At 34.0% G+C, this 15061-nt stretch overlaps 1 protein-coding gene across 3 annotated transcripts in view; it reads right to left on the bottom strand.

Annotated features, from left to right (window-relative positions):
* Positions 1–15061, bottom strand: part of CEP350 (centrosomal protein 350) — a 136955-nt gene that overhangs the window by 9840 nt on the left and 112054 nt on the right. For all 3 annotated transcript variants that reach the window (XM_059937418.1, XM_059937427.1, XM_059937422.1), the window contains 6 exons: positions 12173–12309; positions 9354–9436; positions 6351–8353; positions 5079–5486; positions 4832–4978; positions 2176–2298 (listed from right to left, as the gene is read on the bottom strand). In XM_059937418.1, coding sequence (XP_059793401.1) covers positions 2176–2298; positions 4832–4978; positions 5079–5486; positions 6351–8353; positions 9354–9436; positions 12173–12309 — 2901 coding nt within the window. The remainder of the gene's footprint in view (positions 1–2175; positions 2299–4831; positions 4979–5078; positions 5487–6350; positions 8354–9353; positions 9437–12172; positions 12310–15061) is intronic.

Genomic DNA, 15061 nt, shown 5'->3' with positions numbered 1-15061 from the left:
TAAAATAAAAGAACATTTAAAAACAAGGAAAAACATCCATGTTTAATTAAGCAAAAACAATCAGAATACAAAAGAGACTATGATCCCAAATGTTTAAAAAAAAAAATTCTCAGTATAAAAAGAAACTCTAAGTCTATATATCAAAATAATTAAGAGTTATCTAGGTGATACAGTTGTCATGATTATTTTCTTTTGACTAATCAGTATTTTAAATTTTCTAAAATGAGCATGATTATTTTATAATAAATATGATTTTTAAAACGTATTTGAAATTTCTATTTTTGAGACCCTTTTCTTTTGTACTAGTGGCAAAATTTTTGTTTTATGTGTTATGAAAATTGTTGTTTTAAATCTCAATCCCTCTAAAATGTACAAGCATTAGAATATCCAAATGCCAGAGGTGGCTAAATCTAATAGTAGGAAGGGTGACCAGTTTATTTAGCATTTCTTGTTAATAATTAACTCAAGTTGCTAACAGTATCATTTCACTAAACATTAAGAAGAGTGAACTCATGAAAAAAGTTACATAGGCCCAGGTATTTCAACTCACTCTCCAGCCACACTGACATTTCAGTTCCATGCTCCTTCCCATTTCAGGTCTTCGCACGTGCAGTCTCCTCTCCCTGAATTGCTCTTCTCTCTATCACGGAACTCAGTTAATGCTTATTCATCTTTAAGATTTCAGCTCAACTGTCACTTCCTCAGGGAAGCCTTTCCTGACCATCCTTATCAGATCAGTTTCCTCCATATGCTTTTACAACAGCTCCCTATTCTTCTATTTTTATCATTTAATTTATAATTACACACTTGTATAAATTATATATTAATGGCTAGCTTCTGCCAGCAAACTGTAAATCCATGAAGGCAGGGTCTATATCTATTTTGCTTACTATTGTAACATCAGTCCTTAATTAGCACAATTCTTGACTAAATGCATGCACAGAGATGATTTATAGGGAATATGATCAATTCAACTGACAGTAGGGTAAATGAATGTCTTTTGATGTGCTTTTTTCTTTAATTCCTTAAAAAGTGGAAGAAGTAACATCTTGGTAATTAATAATAACTCAAACTCTAAGCTATTGTAGAAATACGAGAGCAAGTTCACCTTGAGAGGCCAAGATCTATGAAGAACTAATTGGTTAAAGTCCTGGCTCTTATTTGCTGGGCAAGTCACTTAATATCTTTGAATCTAAACTTCCTCATTTGTAAAACAGAGTAACATTAGTCCATCCTACCTCATACAACTATTGTGAGGATCAAATAAGACATGAGAAAGAATGTTTAACAAATGTTTATCTAGTAAAGTTATTACTGAGTAAATGAAGCACTAGAAAGGTACATACTTGGGGAAACTGATAAATTTAAGCATTACATTTTTTTTCATGATATGAATATAAATATAGACAAGATATAAAGTCCAGAGAGAAAATATCTGGGAATAAACCTGAATCAATTAACATCTGAGTTTCCTAAGGTCTGCTACTACTTAACACGTTAACATTCTTTTAGGGAAGAAAGAATAAAAGACCTTTTTTCCCCCTTCCTTTTTTCTTTTTTTTGGTGGTGTTGTTTGATAGGCATTTTTCTAATGCTAGAAAATATATTGCAAAATGGAATAGATCCTATTCAGCTAAAGTTCTGGATAATAATAATGATTATGAAATAACAGCTAATATTTATTGAGTTATGCGCAGGGCACTGTTCTATACACATATATAAATACTCATTTAATTCTCTTAATAATTTTATCAGGTAGGTACTATTATATCATCTTCATTTTGCAGATAGGAAAATGCGGCACAAAGAGGTTAATCTGTCCAAGATTACACACCAAGTAAAGTGCCAGAACAGGGATTTAAACTCAGGTAGTCTGGCCCTAGTCTACACTGGTCTCTTCAATTCAGAACCTTAAGTTTGCTTCCACTCAACTTTTTATTTCTCAAGTTCTCCACACCCACAAAAATACTGTTAAATTAAATATTCATCTACTGAATTCAAAAGAAAGCAATTTCCAAAACTGAGGGGCAGAAAGAAATGCAGCAAACGAGGGCTTTAAGAATTTACTGTCATAGACTTAAGATCAATTATATTCCTTTTCCTTTTAAAATCTAACTACATTCTGATTTTGGAAAAGATGGTCAAAATAAAAATAGTTTAGTTATATACACTGACCAGGATATGATCCACTCGGTCTCTTTTCTTTCTTCCGAATTTCATCATTTTCTGCCAATCTGTTTTGTGGTTTGGCTCCTTTTTAAGACTGAACAGCTTGAGTACTTCGGTTGCTATGAAGTTCTGTGAAAATAAGTGAAATGAATGAGACACAAACAACAAAGTTGTTGAGATTTAGTGCTTATAATGCAGTAAACAGATTTTTGTTAAGAATACAATATTTATAAAAAAATCATACAAACTTCTCTACAATTCCACTTAGCAATTTGAAGAGAAAAGCATTCCCAAATGCTCAGACTTTATTCACTTAAAGAATTTTTGTTTCTACACAACATAAAAAAAAAAAAAAAGTAAAGCCCATTGATGAATCTGCAAAGAAAAATCACTTTAGAGCCCCCTCTACCCAAGAACCACCATTAGCTAACTTCAAGCTGGCAAAACTACAAAAGAAAGTATAAAATAAAACTCTGAACCTGAAACATGAGCAAAGTACAAGGCTTTGGCTGGGATAGCTTATACTGAAGCACCAAGATTCGAATATGTTGTATTAAAAAATTATTAATCAACACTTCAGTATGAGAAGCATGGTAATTTCACTGCTAACAATATTTGAACTATCACCCTTAAAAAAAACTTTACAAAATGCTATAGCAATATTAAAATTGGAAGGCAGCATCATTGTGTGTTATAATGATGTATGCATTCTGATGAATGCTGGTATATGTTATGTACCTTGTCTTATTTCAATGTATTTGTTCTTTGTTATTAATAAAATAATGGGTTATTACTTTTTATGGTTCTTCTATTAAAAAAAAATGTCTTAATAGGGGAAAGAACACATTTATGAATTAGAATCATTTGAGAAGATTCTCAAACTACCAATGTCCTCCAAACCACACCACTCCCCACCTACACACACACACACACACACACACACACACGCATTCAAGGATGTATCCACTGCTGAGGGCTGAAAGGAATGAAGTGCACCAGTGTTTTGAAAAAGCTCCTCAGGTGGTTCTGATGCTCCCTTCCTCAAAGTTGAAAATCATTTTAAAAGTTGTTTTTTTAAAATCTATCAAGTCAATCTTTGACAACTTTTTTTTTTTCTACTTACTTTAATCTAAGCAAGGGTCAGCAAACTTTTTCTGTGAAGGACCAGACTGTAAATATTTCAGGCTTTGTGGGCCATATGGTCGCTACTGCAACTACTCAACTCTGTTGGTGTAGCGGAAAGCAGCCATGGACAATATGTAAGTAACTAGGTGTGGCTATGGTCCAATACAACTTTATTTTTAAAAACAACATGTGGTGAGCTGGATTTGGCCTGTGGGCTCTAGTTTGCCTACCCTCGATGTAAGCATACATTACATCTCATAAATGTCTGCTGGTATTCTGTCAGTACAAAATATTTCTAAAACCTTTCTATAGTTAATACTGTATTATATATTTCAAAGTTGCTAACAGAGGAGATCTTAAAAGTTCTCACCACAAGAAAAAAAAACAACAACTGTAACTATCGTATGTGTGGTGATGGATGTTAACCAGACTTACTGTGGTGCTCTTTTCACAATATGTACAAAGATCGAATCCTGAAACTAATATGTTACGTGTCAATTATATCTCAAGAAAAAAAAAAGACTAAATTGTTTAGACAATGCCTCCCCTCACGTTATATACCAGAATAATGTATATGTTCCTTTAATGTATTTTGATAGTCCACATATACTACTGGATGATGTAAGAAAATAAGATAAGTAAGATAAGTAATTGGAGGTATACTCTCTGGGGGGAAAAAAAGCTTCCTATGATCAAATAAGTTTGAGAATCATAACTCTAGAGTCTTGCTACTCAAAATGACCCTAGGATCAGCCACATCAGCATCACTTGGAAGCCTGTTAGACATGCAGAATTTCCAGTCCTACTCCAGATCTACTCAGTAAGGAATCTGCATTTTACCAAAATCCCCAGATGACTCAGATGCACATTAAAGTTTGAGAGGCACTGCAATGAAAATATAACCTTTGCTATATTTTAAAAATAGCTGAGTAGGCAGAGAGATTTCCACCAATGTGATTTTAAAGTTGGTTTGTTGAGAGTCCTTGTAGCTTCAGGGCACTTAATCTTTTCAGGGGCTTCTTAGACAACAAGCAATATTTTTTGTATATCACATTACTCTCCCACATATTTCAAAACTACATAACCAATTTGAAACCTCCGAGATCAAAGATGGAAAGTTAACATCTACGTGTCTAGGGTTGGCATGTTTGATATATGACATGTTTTCATGTACTTTTAGAATATTGTATCTACCTCTAAGTCATTAAAAACTCACCTAAAACTCATATGAATTGCAATAATTTATCTCCCTGAATATTTGCTGATTTTTTTCTTAAATATTATAATATATATATATATATTTGTTCTGCAAAAAATTGAGGATTTGGGATTCCCTCCCACCCTCATCCCTCTACTGCTCATGGATTGAACGAATCAACAAATATTTACTGAATACTTACTATGGGACAGGCCTTGAGGACAGAATGGTGAATAATACAGAAGATAATAATAATAATACTTGCTTTTATGACATTTACAGATCTGTACAAATGAACAGCAAATCAAAAAAGGAGATACTCTACAGCTTGCAGTTTACCTTGATTTCATCAAGGTTATTTGGATTTTTCACTCGTCGGAAATAACTAGAGTTGATTCTACATGGCTTCATCCAGACAGGTTGATTCAAGTTGGGATCCTCGGCAAATATTTCCTCAAAAATCTCTTTTGTTAAATCAAAAACCGCCTTGACAGAGAAAAATAAACAAATTAAAATGGCTAAGAATCCAAATTTCAGACAACAGAGAGAAGTTTAAAAATTAGAATTATCCTTCCATATTACATACCTGTTTGTACACCCTTTTACTAGTGCTTTCTATATCTAGACCCTTACTGGCACAGCCAAGCAGTTTTGTAGGAATACTGATGCTGTGAAGATCATGACCTAATTCTTTCCAATTCCAAAGTTCTTCTGCCACATCATGTACAAGAATTTCTACTTCCTCCGCAGTATGTGGGACTGCCAATAATGTTTCACATGGCTTTTGTGGAGCTCCCTTAGGTTCTGCCATTAGAGGTACAATTGTTTCTTCTGCCTTATTCTTTTGTATCTTGTGAGAAGAGCTCAAACCAAAGTCTTCATCAAACCAGTCTTGATCATCTCCTAACACGCTCAGGAACTCCCGGCTAATCTCAAGTTCAGCAAGTCTCTTAGCAAGCTCTTCCTGCCCACTGGCACCAAATACTGGACTCTCCTACAGAAATGGAACCATTCAAACAGAGCACCATTTAGTAACCTCAGATCACTTAACAAGTTTGGGCTTTTTTTTTTTTAAAGACAAAGCAAATATATTATTTGTCTATTTACTATTTCTCTATAAATAAGCAAAACAAAAACAATATGGTGGCTACTAATGAACAATTTAAGAAAAAACTATCCTGTTTCCTGTAATTCTGCTCACATAAGCCTTACAATTGATTTTAATAAAATGTTTATTGATCAGTTTTTCCTTTTTGCATCATCATTATTCTGTTTCTGAAGAACTGTTTTGCTTCTGAGATATGGAAATGAGATATAAAATTCTCACCTTTGATGATTATCTGGCTCAAGTTACTCAAAATCATTACCGCTGTTCAATTGTCCATGGGCAACCTAAATAAGTTGATGGTCTGAGTATATGTCATAGTGGATATATTTCAGTTTTACCAGAATCAACATCACAACTGGTAATTTCTGCAAGGCAACTATGACTAAGTAGATATGTGAACAAATAATTTCATAGGCAAAAAAGAACTGGGTTGAGAACCAATGGAAATCTCCATGGAATAAATTTATTCAGTGAATCCGGAAGGGAATCTAATCTGTGGACAGTATACAGGGGTTTTCAACCCAGCATAAACCTGCCAGTGTTTGTGACAACTCTATAGTGACCACTCATGACATAATAGAGGACAATTATACTTCAAACAGAAAAAACAGCTACATGGCCTTTACAAACTAGTGAAGTGATTTTTATTTAACAAACAACACATCACCAAAAAACCTATCAGGAGCTACAGAATTAAAATGTACTATAAAGGCAAGGTTAATTGACAATTTTTCTAGACAAAATACTTACAGGTCTAGGACACATATCTGGTGAGGAAATCTCTTCTTTCTCATCTTCCAATTCAGACCTTAAGAAGCAACCTGGAACACTTGGTGACTGTTCCTCAAGATTCTGGGATAGGCCTTGGGGTGGTACTTTCTTTTGATCATCAACAAGAAGCTCTTGGTTGCTAAGCTGGATTTTCTCATTCCTAGCTTTTTTGATTTGTTGTAGTTGATTGACTGTGTCCTTCACAAAGACTTTTAGTAAACTGTCTGTCAGTAAGCTGACTGTTTCTAGTTGTTCCTTTGACTTTTTTTCCTCACTTGGTGATGACCTCAGCTGGGCTTCCAATTGGTTCTTTTCTCTTGCTAAAAGGTCCAGAAGTGGGGTAGAAAGCTTTTCTGAAACTTCGGGATATAGGTTCTCTTCCTTTTCGGTAAACTGCTGTTGCTTCCTTAATTCTTCAGAAAAGGTATTATCTAAAGTATCGTCTTCTTCAGCAGTGGAAACCTTTTCCGTGGCACCAGAAACAAGGTCTTTGTTTTCCTTTGAAGAAATCAGTGAATCCACTGAATTCTGCTGGTGAATATGGGCTTCAAGTACTCCAGAAATGTCCTGTATATTGTCTGTTTCTATTTTAAGGCTTCTATCAACTGAGGCTTCTGTGTCATGCATACTAGGTTGAGATTCCTTATAAAAACACTCAATTGCATCCTTTTCTCTGTCAAACTTGGGACCCTCTGTATCTTTTTGTTCTTGATTATAGTATTGATATTGTTCATCTGAATAAGAGTCTTCATCTTCATTTATGTCTACATAGTCATCAAAGTTTTCTGAAATGTGAGATATTTTTTGAGGAGGAGCAAAAATCCCATGCTTCTCTTTGCACACAAAGTATACAATGCCATCATATGTTCCATTGTTATTTCCTTCAGGTTTATCCAACTCCACTCCAGCCCAAAATCCTTTAGCAAAACTAGTCACACCTTTGAATCGAAGAGTTCCTGGCTGAACATTGCCAATCAACACCCTATCACCGATGTGGAAATCAAGTAACTCATCTGCAAGAGAAGCTGAAGCTAAGGAAGGGGATTCAATAAGTCTCTGTTCATGCTCTACATCACTGCGCTCCTTACTTTTCATAAGCTCAGTGGGGGACTTGAGTTCTAACAGCCTTTCAGAATGGACATTGCTATGAATAGAAAGGCTTTTCTCACTGAGGCACTCACTGATTTCATCATCACTACCAAAGCTAGTGGCTCTACTTCTAGAGATCCTTGTTGCCTGTGACTTCTCTCTGCAAGACTGAGAGTCTTTCCTGAGTGACAACAAAGATGTCACCTCAAAGTCATCTTTGTACAATTCAGCTGAAATGTCTTTCTTGAAAGAAGATACTTCAAAATCTTCAGAGTATGATATCTCTTTAGGTGCAAAAAGATGTTCTGACCAAGATAAGTCTCTGCCCTTTATATTCTTTTGTACATGAGAGTCTTTTTCTGATTGGATGTTTGCACTATGACCCATATCTTGATCTGACTGTCTCTCTTTTGACTCTTTTTTATGAAGATTTTCAATGGCTAATCTAACTAAGTCTTTCTGAACATTTATAGAATCTAAAGAAAGATCTTTCCTTGAAAGAATTTCAGATGAATCTCCCTGTTCCAGGTCTAGTTTCAGGAAGACATCAGGCTTCCTAGATTGTTTAGAATAGGCATCTTCAATTGCACTCTCTTCCAATTTTGCATATTCTACTTCGTGTATTTCTGATTTTTGACTAGATTCTTCTTCAACCTTGGCATCTGACACATCAAGAATTCTATTAGAGGCAGTTAATTCTTTGAGAAGAGGTAATGAAGGGACATTTTCTAGAGAATCTCCAGATTCTGCTCTGGTTCTCCTTGATGATCTGAGAATTGGAGAAGAAGTCTGAAAGTGCTCTTCTGTTCGACTGTCCAATTCAATCATTCTCTTTGCATATGCAGATAAAGACCTTTCTGACACTGATCTCTCAGAACCTGCCAATGCAGCATCTTAAAGGGGAAAAAAAGATCACATCAAAATTATCTAATCACAAATTTCAATTTCTGGAACCAAAGTTTAAATAAAAGCTAAATATTGGTGAGAAAAAGCTCTGGTCAATAAATAGGACCTGTTTTACAGGTTACTGTATAAGGTGAGTTTTTCCTTTAAGAGAATATACTGTACCAACAATAAACAGAACATTTAAAAAATGACTGAAAATTTAAAGTTTGGTATAATTTTTTAAGTGTTGTCAACTTACAAAGTAAAGAAAAATGGATCAAAGTTTATGGAGATGTTAATCCTCAAATCATGCAAAAACAGAATGGTATGATGGATATTACATATATTCTTTGAAAATGAAAGCAATGAAGGAAGGACAAATGCAGGGACTTCAACTAACCTCTTGAATGTAAAAAAGGGAAAAAAAAAATCAACTATTTCTGCAAATATAGCACTTTACGAGCTAAAATTGCAAAATAAGAAGAAAATAAGATTTGATGAACTAACAAACCAAGAATTAAAAGTTTTGAATTCACATCTCTGTTTTGTCCCTGTTACTAGGTAGGCTTTTTCATGTCTCAGTTTTATTTCCTCATTGAATTATACTTTATTTTCAATAGTTCTTATCTTTCTTTGGATTAAATTGAAAAAAAAATGTATGTAACTACTTATACTGAGAAACAGCATAGGCTGAAAATATATATAATCAGATACAAAATCTGATAAAGGGAGAATTTAGATACTGATGATACACTCACAGCCATTTTAGATTAATGTCTTTATGCCTCAGTTTTCATCAGTTATTGGGACAATAAAGACTGATTCACATAACTTAGGCATAACCAACAAATCACTTAAAATATAAAAGTAACTTAAAATATTAAATAATCTATTATCTTTAAGAAGTTCACTTTTTAACCAAAAAGCTGTAGAGGTGGAATTTTGTAGGCATTTGTATAATCTTTAGTCTATGTAGATACTATGTGATTATTTTTTCTAGTTACATACCAACATGTTCAGCAATAGACTCCAGGGATCCTCTGGAACGTTCTGACTCTGTCAGTGATTTCCAATTCTTTGCTGTTTCAGATCTGAAGCAGAAAAATTAATAAACAGAAATAAATGTATTGCTGATACTGTAGTAACTGGTAACAAAAAGCAGTCAATTCTTAGACAACTGCTTCTTCTTTCTTCTTCGCAGGAAGTATTCCAACCTTTGCCACTTCCACCAAGTCTATTTGTGGCCTTCATCACACTCAGTAGATGATCTTGCCTCTTTTAATGAGAGAAACAGAGGCCATCAGCATGACCCTTCTTATCTTCAACCTTTTTACCTACAAATTTATCTATATTCACAGCCATCCCAACTGCCTTTCCTCCTGTCTGCAAGGAAGAAAAAGGTGTATCTCTCACACTTGTTCAAACTTCTTTCTGCCCCAAATCCCATACATTTCCACAGCCTCATTGATGGTATTCCTCAATTGTCCATTCTTTTTCCTACAATCTTTAGTCCTTCAATCTGGTGATTTTTTTCCCCTCAGCTTACATGTATGCCTCAAGCCTCAAAAAAATCCCACCCCCCCAGTCTTTTTTTTTCCTTCTTTTTTAACATTTTTATTTTATATTGGACTGTAGTTGACTTAAAATGTTGTGTTAGTTTCAGGTATACAGCGAAGTGATTCAGTTATACATATATCTATTCTTTTAAAAATTCTTTTCCCATTTAGGTTGTTACAGAATACTGAGCAGACTTTCCCCCCTCAATTCTTTATTCCTCCACCTGGTGCTACTGTCCTCTTTCATGCTTTAAGTTGACATTCACCATCTTCATTTTCTTGCTTTCTTTTTATTTGCTAAGTCATAATATTTGGCTTCTACTCCTACTTCTTTATAACCCCCTTAAATGTTGCTATTTTATCATATTTAGTACTTGGCTCCCTTTTATTCTCTCTGAATGCATACCTTTTTCACCCAAATGTTCACCCAAATGTTGTTATATTTATAGCTTCAACCACCATCTATATGCTGATCACCCCAAATTAAAAAGCTAACACCTTTCCTGGATAATTCCACTTAGATGAACTACAGGTACCTCAAAATTAACACTTTAAATCCAAAATCATAAGACTCCCACCGAAGAACACCTGATTTTCCTTTGGAACTTTGACCCAACAAACTACTATTTAAGAGAAACACGGGAGTCATCCAGCTTTTCCCTGCTTCCCTATCTAGCACTTTAATTTGTTAAGTATACTTCTTAAAAATTCCTAAAATCTATCTCCTATTCTCTATTCTTATTACAGTGGATTATCTGAGGGCTGGCTTAGACTACTGTTATCCCTGCTTCTAAACTTACCCCTTTCTATCTTTCCTTCATATTGTAGTCAGAAAGATTTCTCTAAACAGAAATCTGATTCTACCATTCTCTGGTTAATAAAACTATAAAACCATTCAATGGATTGTAGAAATTAAAATAAAACTTATGTATAATGTAATATAAAGGAAAAATGTTAAAGTAACAAAATTACACACAAAATCTAAGCATAAAAAATCCTAGATGGAAATATATCTAATTGTTGACATCTGTTGTTTTGGGATAGTTAGGTATGATACGATTTAAACTTTTTTCTTTTTACCACTTCCCTCAATATTCTAGTAGCAATAATAATAACAACTAATACATAGTGCTAATTGTGTGCTAGGCCCTGTTCTAAGTTAAGTCTTTTAACTCTCATAACAAGTTTATTACTCAGGTGTTGGTATAGGGATATAAATCCCTATTACAAAATAGAAGCACAGAGAAGTTAAATAACTTGCCCCAAATTAAAAAGCTAGCTGGTACTGGAGTCAGGATTCAAACCCAGGTAATGCTAAATTAATTATAATGAGCCTCTGTAACATTTCTAAAAAACAAAAAATATCCTAAAATATGCTTTTTAAAAAATTTTAACAGCGTCACATCTTCTAAAAATGTAAATTAGAAACTACTAAGAATGCGTGAGTACAAGGTTATCACAACTTGTTTTTTATTTTTCCAGTCTCTTCTCCTAACTCCAGCTACATCCTATGACATTCAGCTTCCATGATATGCCAAGCTCTCTGTTGCTTCTGGTCACTCATGAGTGCCCTTCTCTTTGAAATATCCCCTATTTCTCAGTCCCACTTACCTATATAACCTCTACTCACTCAAAATTTAGTTTAAATATTACTACCTGACTTTCTTATATACCATATTATATATTCTAATAGTGCTACTTTGTATCTTCTGTATTTGTATTCACTGATGGCATAATATTCTATCCCTGGAAAGAACCATCATTTATTTACTGGGCTATTCACCAGTTCTGGACATAAAGGTTGCTTCCAGTGTTTATGTTATAAACATAATATAAAAGACGTTATGATAAACATATTCATGCAAATAGATATTTTTGATAGCCCATATTTTCTCAAGCTAGATTTTCAGAAGTGGAATTATTGAGTCAAAAGTTACAGATTGTTTTTGACTTTTGAAACATTGCCAAACTGTTTTCCAAAACAACTATACCAACTTACGATGCTATAATAGCAATGCTGGAGAGTACTATTTTTACTGCTCCCATCTGATTTCAGGATTCAAAATATATTTTAAAATCTGTATCTTATTATAAATTTTATTTGTGATTATATCATAAATAACAAATTTACTTTAGTGAAACTGAAAATATAAACTAGTATTTTCACTTCTACAATTTCACAGTTACTTAAAAGATAGCTTCTACTCAAAACCTTTCCTTATTCCTTTCTCAAACAAGGCAGAATATAGGTTAGTTACCAAAAATTTCTACCTGTGTAGTGGAAGGGGCTTGATCTTGGGTTTTTCAGAAGCTGAGGAGAGCGTTTTAATCTGAGGCTTGGCTGTTGGTGATGTTTCCAAATCTCGGCTAAGCTCGGCTTCAGTTTTCTTAATGAATTCATCATATGACTAAGTTTAGAAAAATCAAAGGAGTCACTACACAGAATTTTTTAAACTATCTTAAATTATAAAATAGTATATTTTATGGTAAAATATTCAAACCGTAAAAAAGATATAAAATTCTTTCTCCCTGCATCAGTATTATTTCCCAGAGTTCTAAAATCAGTTACTTGTATAGCCTTCTCGAAATAGTCTATGTATAAGCAAGCTGTATAATTGTAATACTAATATCAATTAGGAAATGACAGTCTCAGTCTACAGAAGTTTAATACTTTTGAAGCAATAGTTCAGGCCCTGCCACATTAAAAAACTTCTTTAGCTAATTATATAATTATTCTTTAAAGGATGTCTTAATACTTTCCTGGTATTTTTAAGAAGTTTAGCCATTACACTAAGTTTCAATGGCAGTAAGCTTCTTAAGGGGTGAGCACTTCAGGAATACAAATCTCAAGGAGAGAGAAGAGAGTGGTTGGGAGTATGAGAGTATAGAATTGCAAAAATATTTCTTAGTCATTAGCCATTCTGTAAACAAAACTTCACTAATTTATAATTCTAACTTGAATGAAATCTAAGGGAAGCCCTCCTTCTATTAGAAAAAGCTCCTCAGTTTTCTAGGCTAAAATTAATCCCTACTTTTACATCTCTCACGTTTAAGACTACAGCTGTTTTGCTCAACACGATATGTCCAGTACCTACTCACAGTGTCTGGCTCAAAGGAGGCTGAGTGAATGAGCAGATGGATGTTTGTCAACTGCTACAGTTCCCTAAAACTTAAGCTAAAATCACTATTTTTATAACTATCACCGTCTATGTTACCTTCCTCTGAACTGTCAATGTTTTGATAAACATTGGTATTAAACATATACTACAGCTAGATGATTTGGCTAGCTAGGTATACATAAGGACAATGATTTCTCAGATCTGAAAGCTATACTTATATGAGTGTAGTTCATTTATTAAATATGTGATCAAATAAAATCCAAAAGATTTTTTTTCATACGAACTGCTATGTATTATATATTTCTCTATCATATACTATAATTGTAAAATCTAAATACAGAACTTTCTTTTGCCTTTATTTAAACTGTTTAATAGAATGTTGAATGAGATGGATCTTTTGTATCCTTCTCTAGATAACTTTCCGGGTGACATACCTATTAATGAACTTTTTGGGCAATGCCATTCAATCTAACAGTATTTCGTTTAGCTTTCAATGGCTCCGCGTGACCTATAGCGAGCAGTACTTTTAAATCCTGGGCCCCACCCTAGACCAATTAAATCAAAATCTCTGGGAGTGAGCCTGGATATTTGTATTTTCCAAAAAATCTCCTCAGTTAATTCTAATGTATAGTCAGGTTGAACACTACAGACCTATATAGGATGAAGTCCAAACTTATCAGTCTGGTTTCTAAGGCCCTGAACATGATCTTTGTTTTTAAATTTTATTCCTCACTACTTTCCAACATGAACTTCTCAGCATGGCCACTGAATCTTAACCACTTTTTCTTACTTCTAAGCATATGTGCAAGTTACAATTCCCGTTCCCATCTCTGTGTTGTGTGCCTGTGTAAACGTCTATCTTCTCCAGATCTATTAGCAGGTCTATTTTCTATGTGGAAGATAATGTAGTGTAACAGGAGGGGCACAGAATTTGGAATTCGAGCTAGATTAAAATCCTAGTTTTAACACATGTGAGCTGTGTGTCTCTGGATATCATTAATCTCACTAAAACTTAGTTTCCTCATCTGTAACAGAGGGATAGTTGATATCCACATCTTGTTACTTTGAGGATAAAATGAAAAATATGTGTAAAGTAATTAGCTGAGTTTCCAGCACATAAATAGGCACCTGATTAAGTTAATTAATGTAGGAGGACACATGTTTGGTGTTACCACACAAGGATGATTAAAAGAACAGAAATTCTGGCTAAACATAACAAAGAGCTTTCTAACACTTAGAGCACCTAGAGTCCAACCGATGAAACCAACTGCCTTGAAAATCTGAAATTTGCTATTACTGGAAGTGTTTGGATAGAAGCTGAAAGATCTTCTCAGGTCAGGCCATGAGAAGGGATTCTTATGATGAGCGGGAAGTTCAGACCGGTTCTATAACGAATGTGGTGTTTAGGAACACTAGGCTGGCAGAATGCATGTAAGCTACAGGGAAGCGACCAGAGGCAGGGACATTTAAGAGGCTATGTAGACAACAGAGGCAAGAGGACATAAGGGCCCCAAATAGCTTGATGGCAGTAGGAATGGAAAGGGACAAGCAAGAAGATTTATGAAAAAAGTATCAGTGGGATCTGGTGACTGAATGGATGGGAGAAAACAGAATGAGGAAGACATAAAAACTGGGTTTCCAGACTGGAGTAGCATCAGGGAAGGTTGCTGGAGTTAAGGAAAGTCAAGTTTAGAGTTATTATTTAGGAGCCATTCAAACAGTACGAAGAGTCATACTAATAAGTCGTGTGGCATGAAACACCACTCTGCTTTAAAAAAAAAAAAAGGCATTAACAGTTCCAATAGCTAGGATTATTTATCTAATGGTTCTTTGCTTTAGAGGACGCGGATATCAATTTTTCTTTCATAGGCCTAATCTTTCTTCTTTAGAAAAAAACTTATTTTAATACTTTTACTATTTACTTTAATACCTGATATTATAATATTTAACATTTTAATTTAATATTTAATTTAATCTTTCAAGCAAGAGTTTGTTCAGATTTTTTTTTAAAGTTAGGTTAAAATGTGGTACAAAATTAATA

This window comes from Balaenoptera ricei, chromosome 1 (assembly GCF_028023285.1).
Source record: "Balaenoptera ricei isolate mBalRic1 chromosome 1, mBalRic1.hap2, whole genome shotgun sequence".
Classification (NCBI taxonomy): Eukaryota; Metazoa; Chordata; class Mammalia; order Artiodactyla; family Balaenopteridae; genus Balaenoptera; species Balaenoptera ricei.
The sequence above is the reverse complement of the archived record's forward strand: the minus strand, read 5'-3'. Positions and strand labels throughout refer to the sequence as shown.